The following is a 20,370-nucleotide window of genomic DNA, read 5'->3' as shown; positions in this document are numbered from 1 at the left end:
AGGCAGGGTTTTCTCACTGAGGTTTCTTCTCTGAGCTCTTGTATCATACGCCGAATTGTAAAGTACCTCATTACATCAACCTCTACTGGAACTTTTTCATGTCATACATATGCTTTATTGTTTGATATTCAAAAATGTATTACATATTCAATAGAATATGTGTATATTATGTATAAATATTGAATTGTTTTTGTGATTAGGAATTATGGTACTTGTATAATGGTTTTTGTATGATGAATAAGTTTTGTAATTAGAAAAAGTGAATTTAAAAGCTAATTTCGATTATAAAAGGAATCCGTGTTTGAAAAACAATGCAATAAATTCTTCAATTATGAACTGATTTTTTTTTCGATTCTTCGAATCAGAGAAAAGTGCAGATAAAGATTGGTAATATTCGTTATCTCACTGCATTTTCTTAATGAGCAATTTATTTCGAATGTTTCTCTGAGTTTCACTCAGAAATTTTCAAATATATTCTGCCTTGATCATTACAAGAAAATTAAAAATGAGCGTTACAGAAACCCTTTTTATTTGGTTTCGTCGAAAATTAGTACATGTACCGTAAAAACAGATGACGCTGAACTTTGTTTTTCGAGTAGTTCATCTATTCTCTGTTCATTTAATCTATGCATTTCATATTTTGAATTCGTTGATCGATGTTCGATATCAAAGCAAAACAAAATAAAACGAAAGAGTATCATTGGACTTCCTTTGGTAGAACAAGGATAGAACAAAGCAAATGACATGGTGGCGCCGCCACGAAACTGATCCCATATCCCCAGGTGCCGAAGGCTCCAATGAAGGTTGGTGAGAAATCATTCTCGAAAATCTGAATCTGAGCCATTGTGCTATTGTCAACTCATATATAATATTTTCATACGAATATTGGGTGAATAGAGAGCAATTTTGAAATCATCCATTTCTTGTCATTAAACAGAATATTTTTTAACAGCTGGTTCTTGTACACATATTAGTAGAATAAAAGTCATGGGTAGGTACTTATCCGATGAGTGCTCGAAACAGAAATTTTTTATAAATAAAAAAAAATTTCTTTCAGTCTATATCAAAAATTCATTTTCCAGGTTATAATGAAGAAGCAATCGTGGTGCCGAATTTACAAAAGGAAAGATACACACTAATCCGTAGTTTGAGAGAGTATGCTATCACCGTGCCAGAGGAGAAATCGATTGGAGAATATGAGGGTTTAGCATTTAGAAAACTGAAGGAATTCGAAAGTTTAATAATAGATTCATATTCCAAAGACAAACTCATCGTCTCGAATGGAGGAGAGAGGAAGATATGGACTTTTTTCAACGCTGTTGTATACTGTAGCACTATCTATACATCAATTGGTGAGTTCCGAATCATTTTTTTTTGGGGTAGGATAAAAACAGTCCGATTCAGTGAACATAAACAAAATAGCAAGTTTGAATTTGCCGAATATGATTTTTTTTTCCTTGATTTCGACGAGTTGGTTTGCTCGGTGAACTCGAACTTTCAATGTCGTTAAGTGGATACCTTGTTGGTAATCTTTTTACTGTTTGTATCCTAAATGTGCAATAAATAAATAAATATTTTATTTATCCTGAAAATGAATATTTGAAGTTCATATTGTGTGCAACTTGACGGTGGAATGCGTGAAACTAATTTTAAGTCTTGAATGTTGCAACAAAATCTGATTATAGATTTCGAAATGTTTTCAGTTTTCACCACTCTTGAGAAATTTATCGATTATAATTTTGCATATACAGGGTGTGGCGTGATGAATGGATAATATTGTGCCTGCGGGTAGAAAACCTTATGGCGGTTCAGAAAAGTATATTTTATGTTTAGTAAAAGTCCCTTGGTTCTCGAGATATTGGAGATTTTCGAAAATTCAAGAAAATTACACCCTTCGCCACTCGTTTTGCAGGCAAGACTACAAAGGAAGGAATCTTTTCAAACTGTCTTTTGGATAGTATTCCAGGATAGATGCGCTATCGAATGTTGAAAATTATTTTTGGGGCGCATGAATAGTTTTCAATGAAGAAAAATGATCTAACTCAAACTTTCCGTTTTGCTTATTTTTTCCCAAGTTCAACCCAGCGTGGTGTAAAAAATACTATTCTGAATTCTGAAATGGTATAACTCACTCCATTTTCAGCATTAAATACAAAATAAATTTTTATTACAATGAGTCAAGGCAGAGTTTGATCGTTTGATGTAAGCCTTTTTCTTTATCTTTTAGCAACTGAAATGAGACTTGCAAGCAGAATAAAGCAATTATTCATAAGAAGTTGTAGAGCATGTAGTAAAGCTCCTGATGCCCACTTTGAACACTTTTTGTAAAACTCGATTCAATTAAACGATATTTTAAAATTGGTTTTTTCTCTCGTATTCTTTCATTATTAAGCACTATAGTTATAAAGTTAATAGTTTTTGAGCGAATTTCAAGTATCAAAGTGAATTTTAGCACTTTTGTAATTAAGAAAAAAAGCTAAAAATTATTAATTTCTAGTACATTGGGTCAGGACCTTTGTTACGAAAATGCTGAAATTTAATTAATAACTTGAAATCAACTTGAAAATATTGATTTCACAACGTTGGCGTTCAATAATAAAAGAAAACGAGGAAAAATAACAATTTTGAAATATCGTTTCATTGAATAAAGTTTCACAAATTATGTTTAAATTGGCCACCAAGAGTTCTGATACATGCTCTGTAGTCTACACTTTCTACTGAATCATAGCTTTGTTGCATGACAACAATTTTAAAATGGGTACCGTTTCATTGAATTAAATTTTACAAAAGATGCTCTAAGAGGACACCATGAGCTTAAGAAGCTCTGTACTTCTTATAGATGCTTGCTTTATTCTGCTTGCATTTTAGCTGCTTTAAATTTAAGAAACATTGTTTACATCAAACGAGGCCTCAACTGATTGCAATAGGAATTTATTTTGTATTAAATGCTGAAAATAAAAAGAGTTATACCATTTCGAAATCTCAATGAAACGGGCATGATTTTTCTTGCAATGGCTCTCAGGTAACCATATTATTTTTTACACCGCGCTAGCCCTAGACCTCTAACTATTCATTCATGCATTTTACGATCGAGATTGTTCGGGATTGAAACAACAATAATGTTTTATGCACGTGTTATTCTTCCTAACATAACCGAGCTTCAAGAAGAAGAAGAACAGACTCCCTTGCGATTCTGTGACCGAAGCCTTTACCACCCCAGATCATCGGATCCAAAAAAAGAGAGTGAGAGTTACCCTTAAGTGCCCGACAGTGACCGAATGTGACCTCGAAGTTATCTGCAGTTGAGACTGGCCCTCTCGATCCTAGAGAGTAGAGATTGCTTAAACCTCCCTTTTGAGTAGTTTTGCCAGTGTGGTGACTCAAACCACGTTGAGTCACGACGGTTTCAACTACCCCGAGTCGCGACTACCCGTAAAGTCCCTCGGTCCTCAACATATCATCTCCAGGTGGAGAAAGAAGCTTTTAACTCGGTCGGACACAATCCAGAAGAATCCAAGAATTCCTCCAAGTCAAGCTCGTGTGCCGAATTATCAAAGGTAGGGATATTGAGTAACAATAACACCGTGCATAAAGAGCCTCCTTTTTTATTTGTGTATTTCCTTCAAGGCGACCTTTTTTGGGTTATGTTATGTTCTTAAGTTCAATATTCAATATTGGTTGTAGGAATTAAAAACGCAATTTCTCTTAGATCTATTTCTTAATAATACCATATTACAACTGAACAACGATGATCGTGAATGTTCTCATTTTACGTTAGGGGGGCATAAGGTCATGCGCATAGTATATACATTACAGCGAGCATTACAGATATCTCCCTCTTCAAAAAAAAAAAAAAAATACATATCACAAATAAGTAATAATCAATTTAGATCTTATAAACTATATACATAATATTATATAACATTAAAATTTCAACTACTTATGGCTAAATTTGGAATCAACGCCATAAGGCTCCGGGTTTAATTGCTCTTTTAGGTCTTAAAACAGAAATTTTATTGGCCTGGGTTTCAAAAGAACAATTGTTTTGCCGGGTATTATTTTCATCGGTGTTTTCACTGCTTGTATTAGTATTAGATACATTTCGATTACAATTTCCTTCTATAGAACTATTTTTCTTTCCTTTATAATAATTTTTTTGTTTAATGTTATTCCTAGCTACCTTATCAACTATATGATGCTTATCTACTATTTCTGCCTTTGCATTAGGATTAATTATATCAAATTTTGTTCTCAATGATCGACCAAATATTAAATTCGCTGGACTTACTCCTGTGGTACAGTGAGGTGTATTTCTGTAATCTAGAAAAAATCTGGTTGGTAGTTGACTTGGAGTCTATAGAAAGAGCTTTCGTCAAGGCACACCTTGACAAAATTTTCCGCTGCTCCATTCGAAGCTGGGTTGTAAGGTGGTGTAGTTATATGGGAGATACAGTTTCTCTCGATAAATTCCGAAAACTCCTGGGAAGTGAAACACGTGCCGTTATCCGAAACTAAAATTTTAGGTAGTCCAAAGATGGAAAATATCCTCCGTAAATTTTCAATTGTCGTTAATGAACTGGTTGAGGATGTTTCGCAAACTTATATCCATTTAGTATGAGCATCCATAACAACCAAATAAAATTTGTTTCTGAAAGGCCCTAAATAGTCCACATGTATACGTTCCCAAGGCTCTTGTGGGAAACGCCAATTATGCAATACAATTTTTTCGGGACTAGCGAAATGTTTACTACAAGATTCACATTTTTTAGTGAGCAACTCTATTTCCTTATCAATTCCTGGCCACCAAAAATATTGGCGTGCAATTGATTTCATTTTTACAATTCCCAAATGTGTAGGGTGTAATTCCCCCACAAAGAATCTTCTCCCCATATGCCTTTGACAAGTTGTTATCCAGGGGCACCGAAAAATCGATGATATGTGCGGTTTTCTTGGTCTTATTCCACACCACCATGTCCGGCCTGTTGTGTTCCGCACCCCTGTCAGTCACCACGGTCAGATCCCAGTAGATCTTCGTTTGGTCATTCTCTAGTACCGCCTGTGGGCTATACAAGTGGTGAGGGGTGAAGTACGGTAGTAGTTCTCCTGGAGACATATATGTAAGTTGGTGCACTACCTTCCCCATATCGTTATGCCGGGCCAAGTATTTTGTACCAGCTGTTTGTGAGCATCCTGTAGAGAGATGCTGAATTATTATTATTATTATTATTATTATTTATTGTTGAAGAGTAGAGGTAAAAACCTATAAACTCACAAGCTTACAAAAATTAAAAAAAAAAGTAATATTCCACCAATAAAGACAAAAAAAAAGAAGAACACTTCACAAATTACTCCCACAAAGCTTCCAACGATCGTAGCGGTTTTTGAAGTTGTTTACACTGCTGGACTCAGCGGCATTTAGTTGTTTCAACCTGCAATTTCATGATGTGTTTCGCGTACACTCTAGTTGGCACCACCTGGTCTTGAATCGGTATTTAAAACTTTACGGTTTACAGAAAGAGGTCTGGAATTTACATTAGAGGAAACTATACATAAATCTGGATTATATCCTCTGTTCCATCTGGCCGAATGAAAAGTAGGCCTATCTTTTGCATCGAAAATTAGATGAAGGTCGTTATTTTCAATCCACTCAGTTAAAGCTGTCCCATTATAATCGTTAACTGCATAACCCCACATAATGTGATGACAATTAAAATCTCCACAATAAATTGAAGGATGAGGAAAAATAACATCGAAATTTTGAGGCCCAAAGAGTATTGGGGGGTTTGTAAATATTGATTATAGAAATGTTATTAAGTTTGAAAGCAATGAAAAAACTCCGTCAATATCACCTTTTCGAATTAAGTTAATATTACCAATTGAAGAATTCTCAACGTAACAAGTCAGACCATAAATGGGACTCAAAAGATAATCAATTAATACATAACCTGCTAAAAGGCCTCTTTCTTGGAGTTCTTCTTGGTTTGCACAGAGGGTTTCTTGGAGAAGAATAATGTCTGCACCGCAATCAGTCGATAATTTGGATAAATAATCGCTTTTGTCTTTGGAGATTCCTTCAATATTCAACGAAATAACTCTAATAATTCCACTCTCTGACCGGGGGATTCTTTTGGAACAGGTCCGGTCTTCCAAGTGATGATTCAATCGTTCTTCAAGTGTTCGAGGAACGCTACAGGACCCTAATGTTGGGGAATCATCTTCCGTAGATGTACGGGACAAATTGTCAATAAAGTGTCAGAAGTTTTTTTAATTTCTTCCCCGTTTTTTCAATTTTCTACTGAATAACCACTGGTATATCTATGGGAGATGATTCCCCAATATAAGGGTCCTGTAGCGTTCCTCGAACAACTGAAGAACAGAAGAATCATCACTTGGAATACTGGACCTGGTCGAAAGACCCTCCCAGTCAAAAGCAAGATTTGGCTATTATTAATTTGAGTACTGAAGGCATTTCTAACGACGATCCACCAAGATCAGCAGAAGATTTTTGACGCAGAGATGATATTCCTCCCAATGTAATTGAAAAACAAGTTATGTACTTATGATTATTTATTTTTTTTCTTCAGTCATCAACAAGTTTTGGAATAAGTTTGGATGAAGGCTTTATTATTCACTTTTTTTCTCGTTTTCTGCTCTGTTTCTTTGTTTCAGATATTATTTCGAAATGGAAAGAGGATAAAGAAATTTTTATGCCAATGGAAAGGAAGCCCTTCAGTATTAAAAGCTTATTCTGTAAACAAATTTGTCATCACTACACTTCTCACGGGGAGAAAGGGTTTTTTTACTGAGGTTTTTCCCTAAGCTCTTGTATCATACTCCAAATTGTATGGTACCCCGTTACACTAACCTTTGCTAAAACTCATACATATGCTATATTGTTTGATAACTAAAAATGTATTGCTGACATTCGAAAGAATATATATATACATTGAAAAATAATTAAAAAAAATCAGGAGCAAATAAGAAAACTTCTGACAGCTATCTTGACAGACGAGGGATACGAAAATTAAGCCTCTACAAGATAGTGGGACAGTGTATGGAATTATGAAGAACATTGAACAAAAACATTATACTGTGGAGCAGTCGACGATCCTCCAAAGGCAGAAACTGATGTCTCAGAAGCAATATACCCTCAGGGGTACCCCGAGGTGGATAAGATTTATCCCGTCTGAAGGAAAGATATTTCAAGAATCTTCTTTGAACCCTCTCAAGCGACTCAGCGTAAATACGATGGTGTGGGTTCCATACGGCACAAGCATACTCCAGGCCAGATCTCACCAAGCAATAATAGAGGGACTTCATGCAGTCCACGTCCGAAAAATGTCGTAGATTTCGACAGATAAAAACCAGATTCTTCTTCGCTCTAGCAGTAATGATCTCAACATGTTTGCCGAACGAAAGTTTTCTATCGAATGTGACTCCAAGATCTTTGACGTACTGGGGTCTCCCCAACACAATTGAACCAAAGTTATAATGAAAAACTCTAGTGGGTCTCTTCTTGGTGAAGCTCATGACAACGCATTCCTCAGCATTTAGAGGAATTCTATTCATAACACTCCACCTCACAACCGCCTCGAGGTTTTCCTGAAGAGTCAGACAATCAAATAAAGAATTAATTCTCAAATAGATCTTCAGATCATCGGCGTAAAGAGAAAAATAAACCTTTAGTTCAAAGGTGAAGTCATCGATAAATATAATAAACAGAATAGAAGCCAAAACTGTTCCCTGTGGAACCCCGGACGACTGCACAAATTCACGCGACCTATTGCCGCAACATTCCACATACATTATTCGATTGTCAAGATAATCAACCTGACCACCCCATCAATGCATTCAATTATATTTTCAGTTACATCAACCAAGTTAGTAACAGTTGATCTACCCGGCAGGAAGCCATGCTGATGGATACACAGCCGATTTCTACTATAATATAATAATATAATATAATAATATACTCGTTAAGTGTGATCTCAAATATCTTAGCGAAGTTGCAGACTATTGACACAGGCCTGTAGTTACCAAACTGTGCGCGGTCACCCTTCTTGAAAATAGGAGTCACTCGAGAGGTATTCCATTGTCGCGGAAAAGCATTGTTCCTAAGAATGATGTTGAAAATATATGTAAAGGGTATTGACAGACCATCAGGTCCAGCGGTCATATTCGGCTTAATCTTCCTACCCGCAACAAAGACCTCACCTTCAGAAAAACTATTAACAAGCAACAAATCGGAGTTCACCGAGTCGCCCGAAATGTCACAACTGGTCGACGAACTGAAAGTTCCGGCAAAGAGATCAGCGAATGTGTCAACAATATCTCTGGAATTGGAGAATACCCTTCCATCAAGGTGCATGGAATTAGGAACTGATCTTATCTGATGTTTCTGGTTGATGAAATTCCAAAACGACTTCGGCTCCTCTCTGAAAGCAGCTTCAGTCTGATTAATATACTCAGAATAGGCTGAGCGTATTTCGTTAGCCAAAGAGGTTCGCAAAGTTTTAAAGGCTCTGGAATTATCACTGCTCGGTTCTTTCCTCAAGGCAATACGAGCCTTCCTCTTCCGCTTAATCAATGCAATTATATCGGGATTGAACCAGGATGAATAGTTCCCAACTGGAGCTTTTTTTCTAGGCACAAATTCGCAAAAAACATTGTGAAGCGTTTCGTAGAGTGCGTCAAGTGCCGACTCCGCCGACACGCAGTCACCGAGAAAATCCCAGTCAAGACGCGCAAGTGCATCGTATAAAGGTGGGAAGTCAGCCTTCTTGAAATTAAACGACTTCATCGCCTCCTGTCTAACAGCCCTAAGATTTCTGTATCGATGCGATCTAGCCTGGAAATCAATTCATAAAGGAGGATGATGGTGAGTCCTCTGAGTTATCAACAGCACAGGCTGAGATACTTCACACTTTCTCGAACCGAATACTAAGTCCAATAGTCTGTTATTGTCATTAAGTATAGAATTGTACTGCTGCAGCGAGAAAAAACTAGCCAAGTCAGAAATGCTCTGAGAACGATAAGAAGAAGAAAAGATTGGAAAAGAAAAGATTATTGAAGTTCAGAATGACCGTCCAAAAAAATTGGTGGGTAGAGGGATGTATCCGAATGTACTCATAAAAAGTTTTGTTTCATTCTGACCGCCCTAGAACCCCACCTTCAACGATCAAAATGAACCGATATTCTGTTTTTTTCTATTCAGAATGTTTTAAGGATTCCTTCTGTAGAAGATAAGTCAGCTCAAAATAACCGGTCGAGGAAAGTGGTGGCTGAAGTACATAGAGGGATGACTAAAATATCCTAACATGATTTTTAGTTCATACTACATAGTATTCAGTCCACGATGAAGCGCATATTCCCCATTTTTCAACTTCAGAATGGCCGGCCAAGAAAATTGGTGGATAGAGGAATGTATCAGAATGAGCTCAAAAAAATTTTTGTTTCATTCTGACAGCCCTAGAACGCCATCTCCAACGATCAAATGAACCGATTTTTTATATTCAGAATGTTATAAGTATTCATTCTTCGAAAGATAAATCAGTTCAAAACAACCGGTCAAGGAAATTGACGGCTAAAGTACATACATACAAGGATGAATAAAATATCTCTAACATAATTTTTTGTTCATACTAGAGCTCAAAAGAAAAAATGAACTATTCAGTCTACGATGAAGCGCATATTCCTCATTTTTTAAGTTCAGTATGGCTAACCAAGAAAATAAATGGATAGAGGAATGTTTTAAGGATTTCTTCTCCACGAGAAAAATCAGTTCAAAATAGCCGGCCAAAGAAATTGATTGCTAAAGTACATAGATGGATGACTAAAATATCCCTGACATAATTTTTTGTTCATACTACAGCTCCGAGGAAAAAATGAACTATTCAGTCCACGACGAAGCGCATATTCCTCATTTTTCAAGTTCAGTATTGCCATTGAGTATTAAACCCACCTAGAGGAACAATGCGGTTCAAAGAAATGAAGCCAAAATAAGCTGAGATCCTTCTCCGGTACGTAGGGGCCCAGCTGTGCCACGAAGAACTGAAAATTTTCACCCTAGCTTCTGGCGGGGAACTATTAGGCGATGTTTCATGAATAGGCTAGAAGTTGAGTTGATGATGTTCAGGTCCGGCGTATGGAAATGTCCGCTGTATTTTATCACAATGAAAGATTGCGATTGTGAATAATCATGAAAAATAATGAAGGTTTCATTGTCAGTTCAATTTATTTTCCGTAGAATCGCTTTCTTTCTTCAAAAAATCATTTATATAAATGAATAAAAAACGTTTCTTGAAAAATACTCAATATTATCATCGAGTTTCAATAAACCTACGTCACAGATTGTTCGGTAACTGAAATATTTTAATCGAATTGGGTACAAGCATAAAAAACAATCTTTTCGATGTTTGGCTTCAAAATACTAATTTGAAAATAGGTATGATGAATGAGAAGTAATAGAATTTGTTGTCCAAATACATATTGAAATATTGCATGAAGTACATATTATAAACCTCAATGATAAGTTGTCAGAAGCTATGAAATCAACCTGCAATAGAATAAAATAATAAAAAGACAGGATAAACTATCAATTATAGGAAAATACAAAAATAATAAATACTGAATGAATGACCTCTTAAATTCCACATCGAATGAAGTGTTCACGAAATGATTTGAATAGAAGCGATGTACATTTTTTTTTTTTGGTGTAGCAGGGGGAAAATCTGCAAAGCAGACGAACACACCCTCTGCTGAGGGGGAACAGTGTGGGGATTCTCACTCTCTGAGCTCGAGACCCACTAAAAACCCTTAACTGCTTCTTCATAGGTTCCGGGCATTTTGCCTATTAACCAGTTGACTCTTATGGTTTCTGGACTCTCACACGATCATAGTCGTGTTGATAGTTGTATGCTGCCTATAGCTTTTATAGGTTAAGCTCTTCTTTGGTTACATTTGAATCCTTAACTGATCTCTCGGTCTTCGGTGGTAGGTTCTTGACCTTCTAGCTTCTTCCGTTGGCTCGTAGTCGACAAATCTTCGTAGTTCCTCATTTGGATGTTGTTTGGCTTTGTCGAATATCCTTTCCGCCTTTCTCTTCATAAATTCTGTAACTGGTTCCCATTCCAAGTCAGTATCGTAGCTTGCCTTAAAGGAGCCCTGTATCCAAATGTGTTGAGGGGCCCCAAGGAAGGGTGAAGTAAAAATAAAAGTAGCAAAAAATGTTCGATTTGTATCGAAATAATTATATGTAGGTACTTATAATTAAAAGTTCTAACTCATACTTGATGCGAAAATAGCGAAATAATATACAAACAACATAAAATGATAAACAAACAAATAATGAACAAACAAAACAAAAAATTAAAGATACACTTTTCTAGCCTTTATTTCAGCAAATCTATTCATCAAATCAGCCATAGCTGATGACGATTTCAGTTTTTTAAGTTGTTCCCTCTCTATTGACAATAACGACATGTCTGAAAGCCGTTCCTGTCCCATAGAAGTCCTCAGATAATTTTTTATGATTGTTAATTTTGAAAAACTCCTTTCAGCGGTTGCAGTTGTAACCGGAAGGGTCAAAAATAAAAGGCATGCAGTAATAACGTCCGGAAAACTGGATGCAAGGCTACTGAATTTTATCAGGACTAATTCTAAAAGTTCTTTGATGGCACGAATTTTCTGAATTTCAGATTTTGAGTATTCGTATCTATCGGAATGATAAATTCGGTGTAATGAACTGTTGTCTCAGTTATTCTCAAAAATGCTATTGTAAAACCTGTAAGAGGTTTTGGATAATATTTTAGGAATTTTTTGCTTACAGACATTCGGGGGCCCTTAAAGCCTGGGGGCCCCGTATCACTGATACCGCTGATACCGCGGTAGCTACGCCTCTGTTCCAAGTCCTTGTAGATTTGTTTGTTCCTAACAAACCAGGGTACGTCTATCGCCAGGAGTTTATTCTCAGTGGCCTGTATTCTCTTGATGTGGGTCTTGGCTGCGAAGCCCCATGCCGCCGATCCGTATGTGAGTTGTGGTCGCGCAATAATTTTAATCATCGTCAACTTGATGTTCTTATTCATATGACTTCTTCTGCCTATGAGTGGATAAAGTTTACTCATTGCGGCTTTTGTTTTATCAACAGCACATTTGATGTGGTTTTTCCATGTAAGTCCTCTGTCAAGCGTCACTCCTAGGTATGTTGCTTCATTTTTCCATTCAACCTCTTCTCCATCAACTTCAAGGTTTTCTTCCATCCTCAATCCTCTCTTTTGCAGTAATATTGCTTGAGTCTTTCTTCCATTGATTTGGATTTTCCATTTTATGCACCATTTGAGTAATTCATCTATGGCTTCCTGCAGTCTCCGGTGCATGATCTCTGGGCGTCGATGTCTGAACGCTATTCCTGTGTCATCTGCGTACAAGGTGAGCATAAACGTATATTACGTAAAGCAGAGGTCCAAGTACCGATCCTTGAGGCACTCCCGCTTCCAATTGTCTGGTTTGAGAGGTTGCTCCATCTATCTTCACATGAAAGTTTCTATTTCTCAGATAGTTCCTTATAATCTTGCATAGCTTGGTCGAATATCCTGCTTTTTTCATCTTGTAGATTAGGCCTTCGTGCCATACTCTATCAAAAGCTCTCTCGATATCCATCAGAACTAATCCAATCCTGTTTGGTCTGCATTCCTTCGGTGACGTATTCTATGAGCCGTAGTAATTGGAGTTCAGTCGAGTGTTCTCGTCGAAATCCAAATTGTTCGGGTGGAATTATCTTAAACATTTCTGTTTCCTCATTCAGCCTTCTGGCGATAACCCTCTCGACGACCTTTCCTAGTGCTGATAGTAGGCTGATTGGTCTATAATTTTGAGGAAATTGCCGTTTCTTTCCAGGCTTGTTGAAAACTATCATTTCTGCAGTTTTCCATCTCTTTGGGTAGTATTCGGTCCTCATCACTCCGTTTGTTATATTCGTCAAGGCTGCTATTCCTTTTCTAGGCAATTTCTTCAACATATAATTCGTTATCCTATCTTCTCCCGGTGCTTTCCGGTTTTTCAGTTTCATTATGATCTCTTTGATTTCTGTTGGTGAAGCCGGTTTTGGAATGATTTCGGTTTCCGGTGGTTCCTTCATCAGTTCTTCGTTTGCCTCCACTTCTTCTTCTAGATCTTCATTGTCATCATCATTTCTGTAATTTAAGCTGGCTTCTCTCTCAATTGAGTCGGCAAGTGCTTCGGCTTTTTCAAGTCTCGTATATACCATTCCGTTTGCTCCATGCAATGGAGGTATAACTGTCTGTTCTCGTCGTAAGCGTTTTTGCATTTTCCAAGCCGAGTGATCTATTGTATTCAGTTCCCTTAATCTCTGGTACCATCTGTTATTACGCAATTCTGTAAAAGCATTTTTCAATATCTGACTATGCTTATTCAGTTTCTTCTTGTCTTCTTCTCTTTTTGTTGTTCTGTAGATTTTTCTGAGTCTTCTGTTCTTTTTTATAAGTTCCTTCATATCCCTTGGCGTATCTCCATGTGAATGTTTCGGAATTGGTTTCCTTATTCTCTTGGTGTTTTCTTCATAGGCTTCTTTTATTTGATTTTCCAATTTTTCAACTGCTTCATCTAATTCATCCCGGGTGCTTATTTGGGGAATTTCCGTGATTTTCTCCTGAAGTTAATTCTTATATTTCTCCCAGTCTGTGCGATCCTTGGTTTGTGTCTCTTCTTCGTTTCTTGGGCCATGTCCCACTATGAATTCTGTGGGATTGTGGTCTGAAGTTCCGTCTTCTATTGTATCAATGCTGATTTCTTCAGTGATGTCTTTCATTACGACAATGTCCAGTACATCGGGTAGTCCATTTACTCTTGGTATGTAGGTCGGTATATCAGGTCCTATCACAACTGCATTAAGTTTTTCAGCATAAATCTTCAGTCTTCTCCCGTTGGTATTTTCCACCCTACTGTTCCATTCCTGCGAGTTGCAGTTAAGATCACCAATTATGATTTTCGGGTGTCTTCCTTCTAGTAGCATTTTTAGATCCTCTTCCAGCATGTCCTTATCCGGTGATTTATAAGTCGAAATAATCTTCACTTGTCCTCGATTGGTATTCACAATAATCGATATTGCTTCTAATTCTTGACCATTGAATATTTGGTCGAAATGGTGATCCATATTCCTTCTAGCCAGTATAGCAACGCCACCTATGCTGTTAGGTCTATCATTTCTGTAGATATCGTAATTGGGAAATGCTATCCGAACGTTGGGGTTAAGTCTTGTTTCTTGGAGAGCTATGACATCCGGTCTCTTCTCTTCAATAAGTTCTTCGAATTCTGCTCTGCGGGCTCTCAATCCTTCGACGTTCCAAGAGACGATTATGAGATTGTTCTTTATAGTCGTATCAGCCATTAAATATTCTTAATAATTTGCTGCATCTTCTTCTCAATCTCTTTCTCCAGATTCTGCATAATCGTGCTGAGTAGGTTTTTCGTGAACTTATCCAGTTCCTCAGTGATTCCAGAAATTCTTTTTTTGGTTTCGGCTTTTTAGACGGTTGTACAATATTCATATTCACTCAATTAAGGATTCAGCAGTAAAACTAATAAGAAGCAAATTATGATCGTAACCTAGGGGTTGGATAAGGTTCATCCTTCCTCCACATCAGATATTTATAGTTAGAACTTTTTTGTGCAGACTCGTTTCTTTTTTTGCGACATTCATATATCGGTCTCCAAATTATATTATAATTCTCCAATCTAATATTCACTAAGCCGTTAAAAGATATATCAGCGTGCTTGTACCGATACGTACATCCTTCAATAGACTTTTTTTTTATAGCAGGGGGAATCTGCGACCGTGAAAACACGGGGCTCTATCTCTCGCCCTGAGGAACCCATTTCTAGGGAACACTGTGGGCATTGTATAAAGACTGGTGGTCTTTATACAATGCTGTGGGGTTACTCACTCTCCTGAGTTCGCGACCTACTGAACCTAACCTGCTTTACATTTGTTCCGGGCATTGCCTATAAACCATTTATCCCTTGATCGGTTAATTTCTTCTTGCACATTGTCGTGCTAGGGTTTTCATGTTCGTCCATTTCGGATATCTCTTCTTAGTATAGTTTTAATAAGTTTCCGTACTCATTTCAATCTCTCCTCAATTGATCTCGCGGTCTCCTTTTGTAAATTCTCATTCTTCCTCTGTCTTCCTCCGTATCGTAGTCCACTAGTCTCCTGAGTTCTTCGTTTGGATGATCCTTCTCTCTTTCGAATAACTTTTCAGCTTTCTTCTTCATAAATTCGGTGATGGTTTCCCACTTCAAATCTCGATATATCTGTTTGTTCCTGACAAACCAAGGCGCATCTATGGTACATCGTAGTAGCTTGTTTTCTGTTGCCTGAATTCTTTGTATATGGCTCTTTGCCGCGAATCCCCAAGCACCTGATCCATAAGTCAGTTGCGGTCTAGCAACGGCTTTGATTATTTTCAATTTTGTCTCATTCGACGTGTGGCTCTTTCTACCTATCAGCGGGTAGAGCATATTCATCGCTGCCTTGGTTTCGTCAACGGCTTGTTTGATATGGCTTCTCCAAGTTAGACCTTTGTCTAGGGTGATACCTAAATATTTCGCTTCGTTTTTCCATTCGATTTCTTCTCCATCTACCTCTAGATTTGTTGAAGTTCTCAGTCTCCTCTTTTGCAGTCATATCGCTTGGCTCTTTCGTCCTTTGAGCTTTATTTTCCATTTAATACACCAGTCACTTATTTCATCTATAGCTTCTTGTAATTTTCCTTCTATGATTTCTGGCTTGCGATGTCGCATTGCCATTGCCGTGTCGTCGGCATATAGTGTCAGCATAGTCCTTGGAGATTTTGGTATATCGTGAATATATATGTTATACAGTAACGGCCCAAGTACTGACCTTGACGCACCCCTGCTTCCATATATCTGGTTGTGGAGTTTTCTCCTTCCACTTTCACGTAGAATCTTCTGTTTCTCAAATAATTCCTAATCAACTTGCACAGTTTGATTGAATAGATATACTTCATTCAAATTTATTTTAGCAGTCGGTTGGCCATGAAATAATTTTCTCAAGTTTTCGTAACTAGAACGAAGTTAGGTTGGCACTCATGAAATGTCGTTGATGTCATAACGCCGTTGCCACAACTAATATCAATTTTTATTTCGAAAATGCCGAAAGTGATTGAAAAAAGAGACAGGGTTTCAGGAAGTGCTATTTAGAATTCAGGTCCGCTCATTCAAATAGTTATACCCTGATATTCTAAAATCCACAATACGTCAGACGGTAGCGAACATATTCAATGTAAGAGAATTTATATAATGTTTCATCTGAATCTAAACGACTTATATTTCAGCTGGATATTTCCACAATCAGAAAGATTGTGAATGAAGAGGATGACAAAGAATTTCCTTCTATTGGGAGACCCAAAAAAGTGGTGGCATTTGAGAATTTTATGTTTGAGTGAATTAATGCGAAAAGTTTGCTACAGGATTTTCGATAAATGTCATCGGAGAATAAGTTCCCTAAAATGGGTTTTTCTATTTTTCATTTGACTTGTCCTATACAATGTAAATGTCTTAAGGTACTAATAAATACCTAATTATTATTATTACATCAATGTATTAAGATGAATAGCCACAAATACGCGCAAGTTGCCCTGTTACTTGTTTATTCATGTGAAATTTTTGTTCAAAGGTGAAGTTCATCTTAACTTGAAACCTCCTTCAATTCCTTTTACTTATATTGATGCAAGATGATTTTTGCTGAAGAATTTAACATTCTTGTAATTATCTGTTAATTCCTCCAGGAGATACCCATTCCCAACCACTGCATCATATGCATTTCATCTTCGGGTTAATATTTTTGAAATCTACAAATGATGTAAGCCAAAGAAGATAACGAACATTAACTCTCCTCAAGCTAGTGCATATTATGATATTATAATGATCTCTTGTATTTTCCATGCAAATAACTGGATTTGGTGTGCCTTCAATCAGTTTGTATAAACTTCAATTATGTTCGTCACATATTTTCCGAAGAGATTCGACATTATGATAAAATACGTAATAACAGAAACTTTTACGTAGAACGGGCAACATAGCGTTGATTTAAAATCCAAAAATGTTTTGACAAGCTTCATAACCTCACATTTTCGTACTATACAGAGTGAAATGTGTCAAATTTCCATGGCCAACCGACTGCTAAAATAAAAGTGAATGAAGTATAGATAGATAGATACGCTTTATTTGATCAATTTTTACATATACCAAACAAAAGGTGTATATCCAGCATATCTCATTTTGTAAGGCCCGGTACTTTCACCTTCGAATAAATTTTATTCAACGAATAATGACGTACCGACATTCGATCTATGACAAATAAACTCTTCTAATTAAGTTTCAATGACAGATTCATTCAATGAATAACACTATCTGAAAGTGAAAAGACTGCATTTTTACTAATCTCACGAATAAGACTTAATAAATGCGAATAAATTTATTTATTCGCACGTGAAAGTACCGGGCCTAAATCAATCCTTCATGCCATACTCTGTCGAATGCTCTGGCGGCATCTAGTATTACAAGACCTGTTCCTTGTTTATTTTGGAATCCTTCTGTTATGTATTCTCAGCGTCTCAGTAATTGCTTTTCTGTTGAGTGATCCCTTCTGAATCCGAATTGCTCTGCTGGAATGAAATTCAGATTTTCAGTTTCTTCTGTAAGCCTCCTAGCGATTACTCTTTCTACTACTTTTCCTAGGGCGGACAATAAACTTATCGGCCTGTAGTTTTGGGGGAATTTTTTATCTTTGCCTGGTTTGTTGAACACTATGACTTCTGCAGTTTTCCACTTTTTCGGATAGTGTTCAGTCCTCATTATACCGTTTGCAATATTAGTGAGAGCAGCTATACCTTTTCTATGTAATTTCTTCAACAAAGCATTCTTTATTTTATCACTTCCGGGAGCTTTTCTATTTTTCAAGCTTCTGATTATCTCTTTTATTTCAAATGGAGAAGTTGGTTTTTCTATTTTGTCGTCTACTGGTGGTTCATCCATTTCTTCTTTTTCAACTAGTTCTTCCAGATCATCATTATTGTCATCAGGTCTGTAACTAATTCTCGATTCTCTTTCTATCGAGTTCGCCAGTGCTTCTGCTTTATCGATATTCGTATATGTCATTCCTCTTTCTCCGTGGAGAGGTGGTATTTTAGTCTTTTCTCTTCTCAGACATTTTTGCATTTTCCATGCAGAATGATCGGTAGTATTTAGTTCTTGAACTCTGTTGTTCCATCTATTTGTTCTCATGTCCTTCAGGACATTTTTTAGAACTTGGCTGTGTCGGTTTAGATTTCTCTTATTTATATCTGTTTTGTTGAGCCTGTGTGTAATTCTTAGTCTCCGATTTTCCCTGATGAGATCTTTGATTTCTCTGGGTGTATCACCGTGTGGATGTATCGGTGCTGGTCTCGTTATTTTCTTTGTGCTCTTTTTGTAGGCATCTAGTATATTCTTCTTTCTAGTTTATCAATTGCTCTTTCTAAGTCTTCCGGTGTGTTGATTGTTGGTATTTCTGTTACCTCCGATTGTATCAGATGGCTATATTTAGTACAATCGGTCCTGTTTGCATTAGTTCTCTTCTTGGCCTTTCTCCTATTGTTGGGGTTGTGGTTAGAGGTTCCGTCCCACAAGGTCTCTATCGAGAATTCTCTAGTGATATTTTTCATAATTGCGATATCAATTATATCTGGTAATCCATTTCCGAATGCTAGGTACGTTGGTTCTTCAGGTCCAATAATGATAGCTTCATGTTTTTCAGCGAAATCTTTCAGTTTTCTGCCATTTCTGTTTTCCATCCTGCTGTTCCATTCTGGAGATTTGCAATTAAAATTTGTGACTCGTCAGATCTCCCTTTAAAATAGTGTTTCAGATCTCGTCTAACCAGTAAGGCAACACGTCCCCCAGTGTTTGTGATGCTGTCACATCTACATATATATATCTCATAATTCATGATTCGCGTATGTGGTTGTATTCTTGTTTCCTGTAAGGCTATAATATCAGGTTTTCTCTCTGATATTATTTCTTCGATCTCGGATTTTCGAGTTCTGACACCGTTTATGTTCCAGGAGACTATTTTAAGGGAATTTTTCCTAGTTGTATGTTCCATTATTTCAGTTTACTGAACATTTCTTGGAGTTTTTTCTCCATCTCTCTTTCAACATGATTTTGTTGAAAATTTTTTCAGTAAAAGTGTCTAAATCGTCGGCAGATTCAGAGACTTTTCTGTTTTCTTTTGTTTTGTTGATCGTAGGTTTAGCTTGGGGCATTTTCGGTTGCTCCTTTTTCTGTACTGGTTTGGGTACTTCTTTTTTCTTGTCACTGATTTGAATTCGCTACATCCTTTGTAGCTTGCTGGATGGCCTTCTTCACCGCACAGAACGCATGTGGCGTTTCTCTCCTCACCTCTTCTGGTAAGTTCGCAATCTTTTGTGCAATGATTGCCCAAACATTTGACGCATCTGTATGGAAAAAAGCACTTGTTTTGGACATGTCCGTACCTCTGGCATCTGAAGCATTGGCTTGGATTTTTTGCCCTTCTTTTTGATTCCACTAAAATGCAGAGATTGTAGAGGCGTCTTATTTCGAAAATCTCCTTTCTCTGAGTTTTGACCAGGTATAAGGGTATAAACTTTTTTGTTTTATTGGATGTCATTCTGGACACCTCGGCGTCATGGATTCCTTGGACCTTTAGATCATTTTTGATTATATCTAGGTCAGCATCTTTTGGGAGATGCCTTATGACTGGGTAGATCTTTTTCTCTTCCTCCATCTGGTAGGTGAAGTACTCCTTACCAATCTGGTCAAAATATTTCGTAATGTTCCTGTAGTCGTCCACAGTCGAGGCTACGATCCTGATTTCGTCTTTTACGACGGTTGCTCTGTTGTAGCTGAATTTCTTCATGTAGAGAGCTTTTGAGATCTCTACCCAATCGGCTGTACCCATCGTCGTGATGGCTGGAATTTTATCTTTTTTAGGCAACTCCGTAGCTTTTTTTGCGGACCCTTCGTCTGAAGATGAACTTTATTTACGCGCGCGTTTTGTGGGCGGCGCGTTCTGGGTTTTTGCTACTTGAGATGCGAAATTTTTCTTCATTTCCGGTTCTGGAGCTACTACCTGTTTGGAGATATTTTTGGGGACCGCTACAGGCTTTGCAATTTCTGCAAATGTGGGGTATTTATGTACCGCAATCTGTTTTGCAATTTCAGCAAAACTAGGGGCTTTGTTTTTATTAACGTCCTCTCTCAAGAGGCGTATCTCCCCAACCAACTGAGCCACGGTTTCAGTTAGTT

General features: G+C 37.2%; 1 protein-coding gene across 3 annotated transcripts in view; it reads left to right on the top strand.

Moving 5' to 3' along the window:
• LOC123314378 (potassium channel subfamily K member 1) overlaps positions 1–20,370 on the top strand; it is a 226,301-nt gene that overhangs the window by 62,377 nt on the left and 143,554 nt on the right. For 2 of the 3 annotated variants that reach the window (XM_044899647.1, XM_044899648.1), the window contains exon 2: positions 1,083–1,352. In XM_044899647.1, the coding sequence (XP_044755582.1) occupies positions 1,083–1,352 (270 nt within the window). Of the gene's footprint in view, positions 1–917; positions 992–1,082; positions 1,353–20,370 lie in introns of those variants that run through there. The other variant, XM_044899649.1, reaches the window with a different exon arrangement.

This window comes from Coccinella septempunctata, chromosome 5, assembly GCF_907165205.1.
Source record: "Coccinella septempunctata chromosome 5, icCocSept1.1, whole genome shotgun sequence".
Taxonomy (NCBI): domain Eukaryota; kingdom Metazoa; phylum Arthropoda; class Insecta; order Coleoptera; family Coccinellidae; genus Coccinella; species Coccinella septempunctata.
Note: the sequence above shows the minus strand (reverse complement) of the source record. Positions and strands in the feature narration are given on the sequence as shown.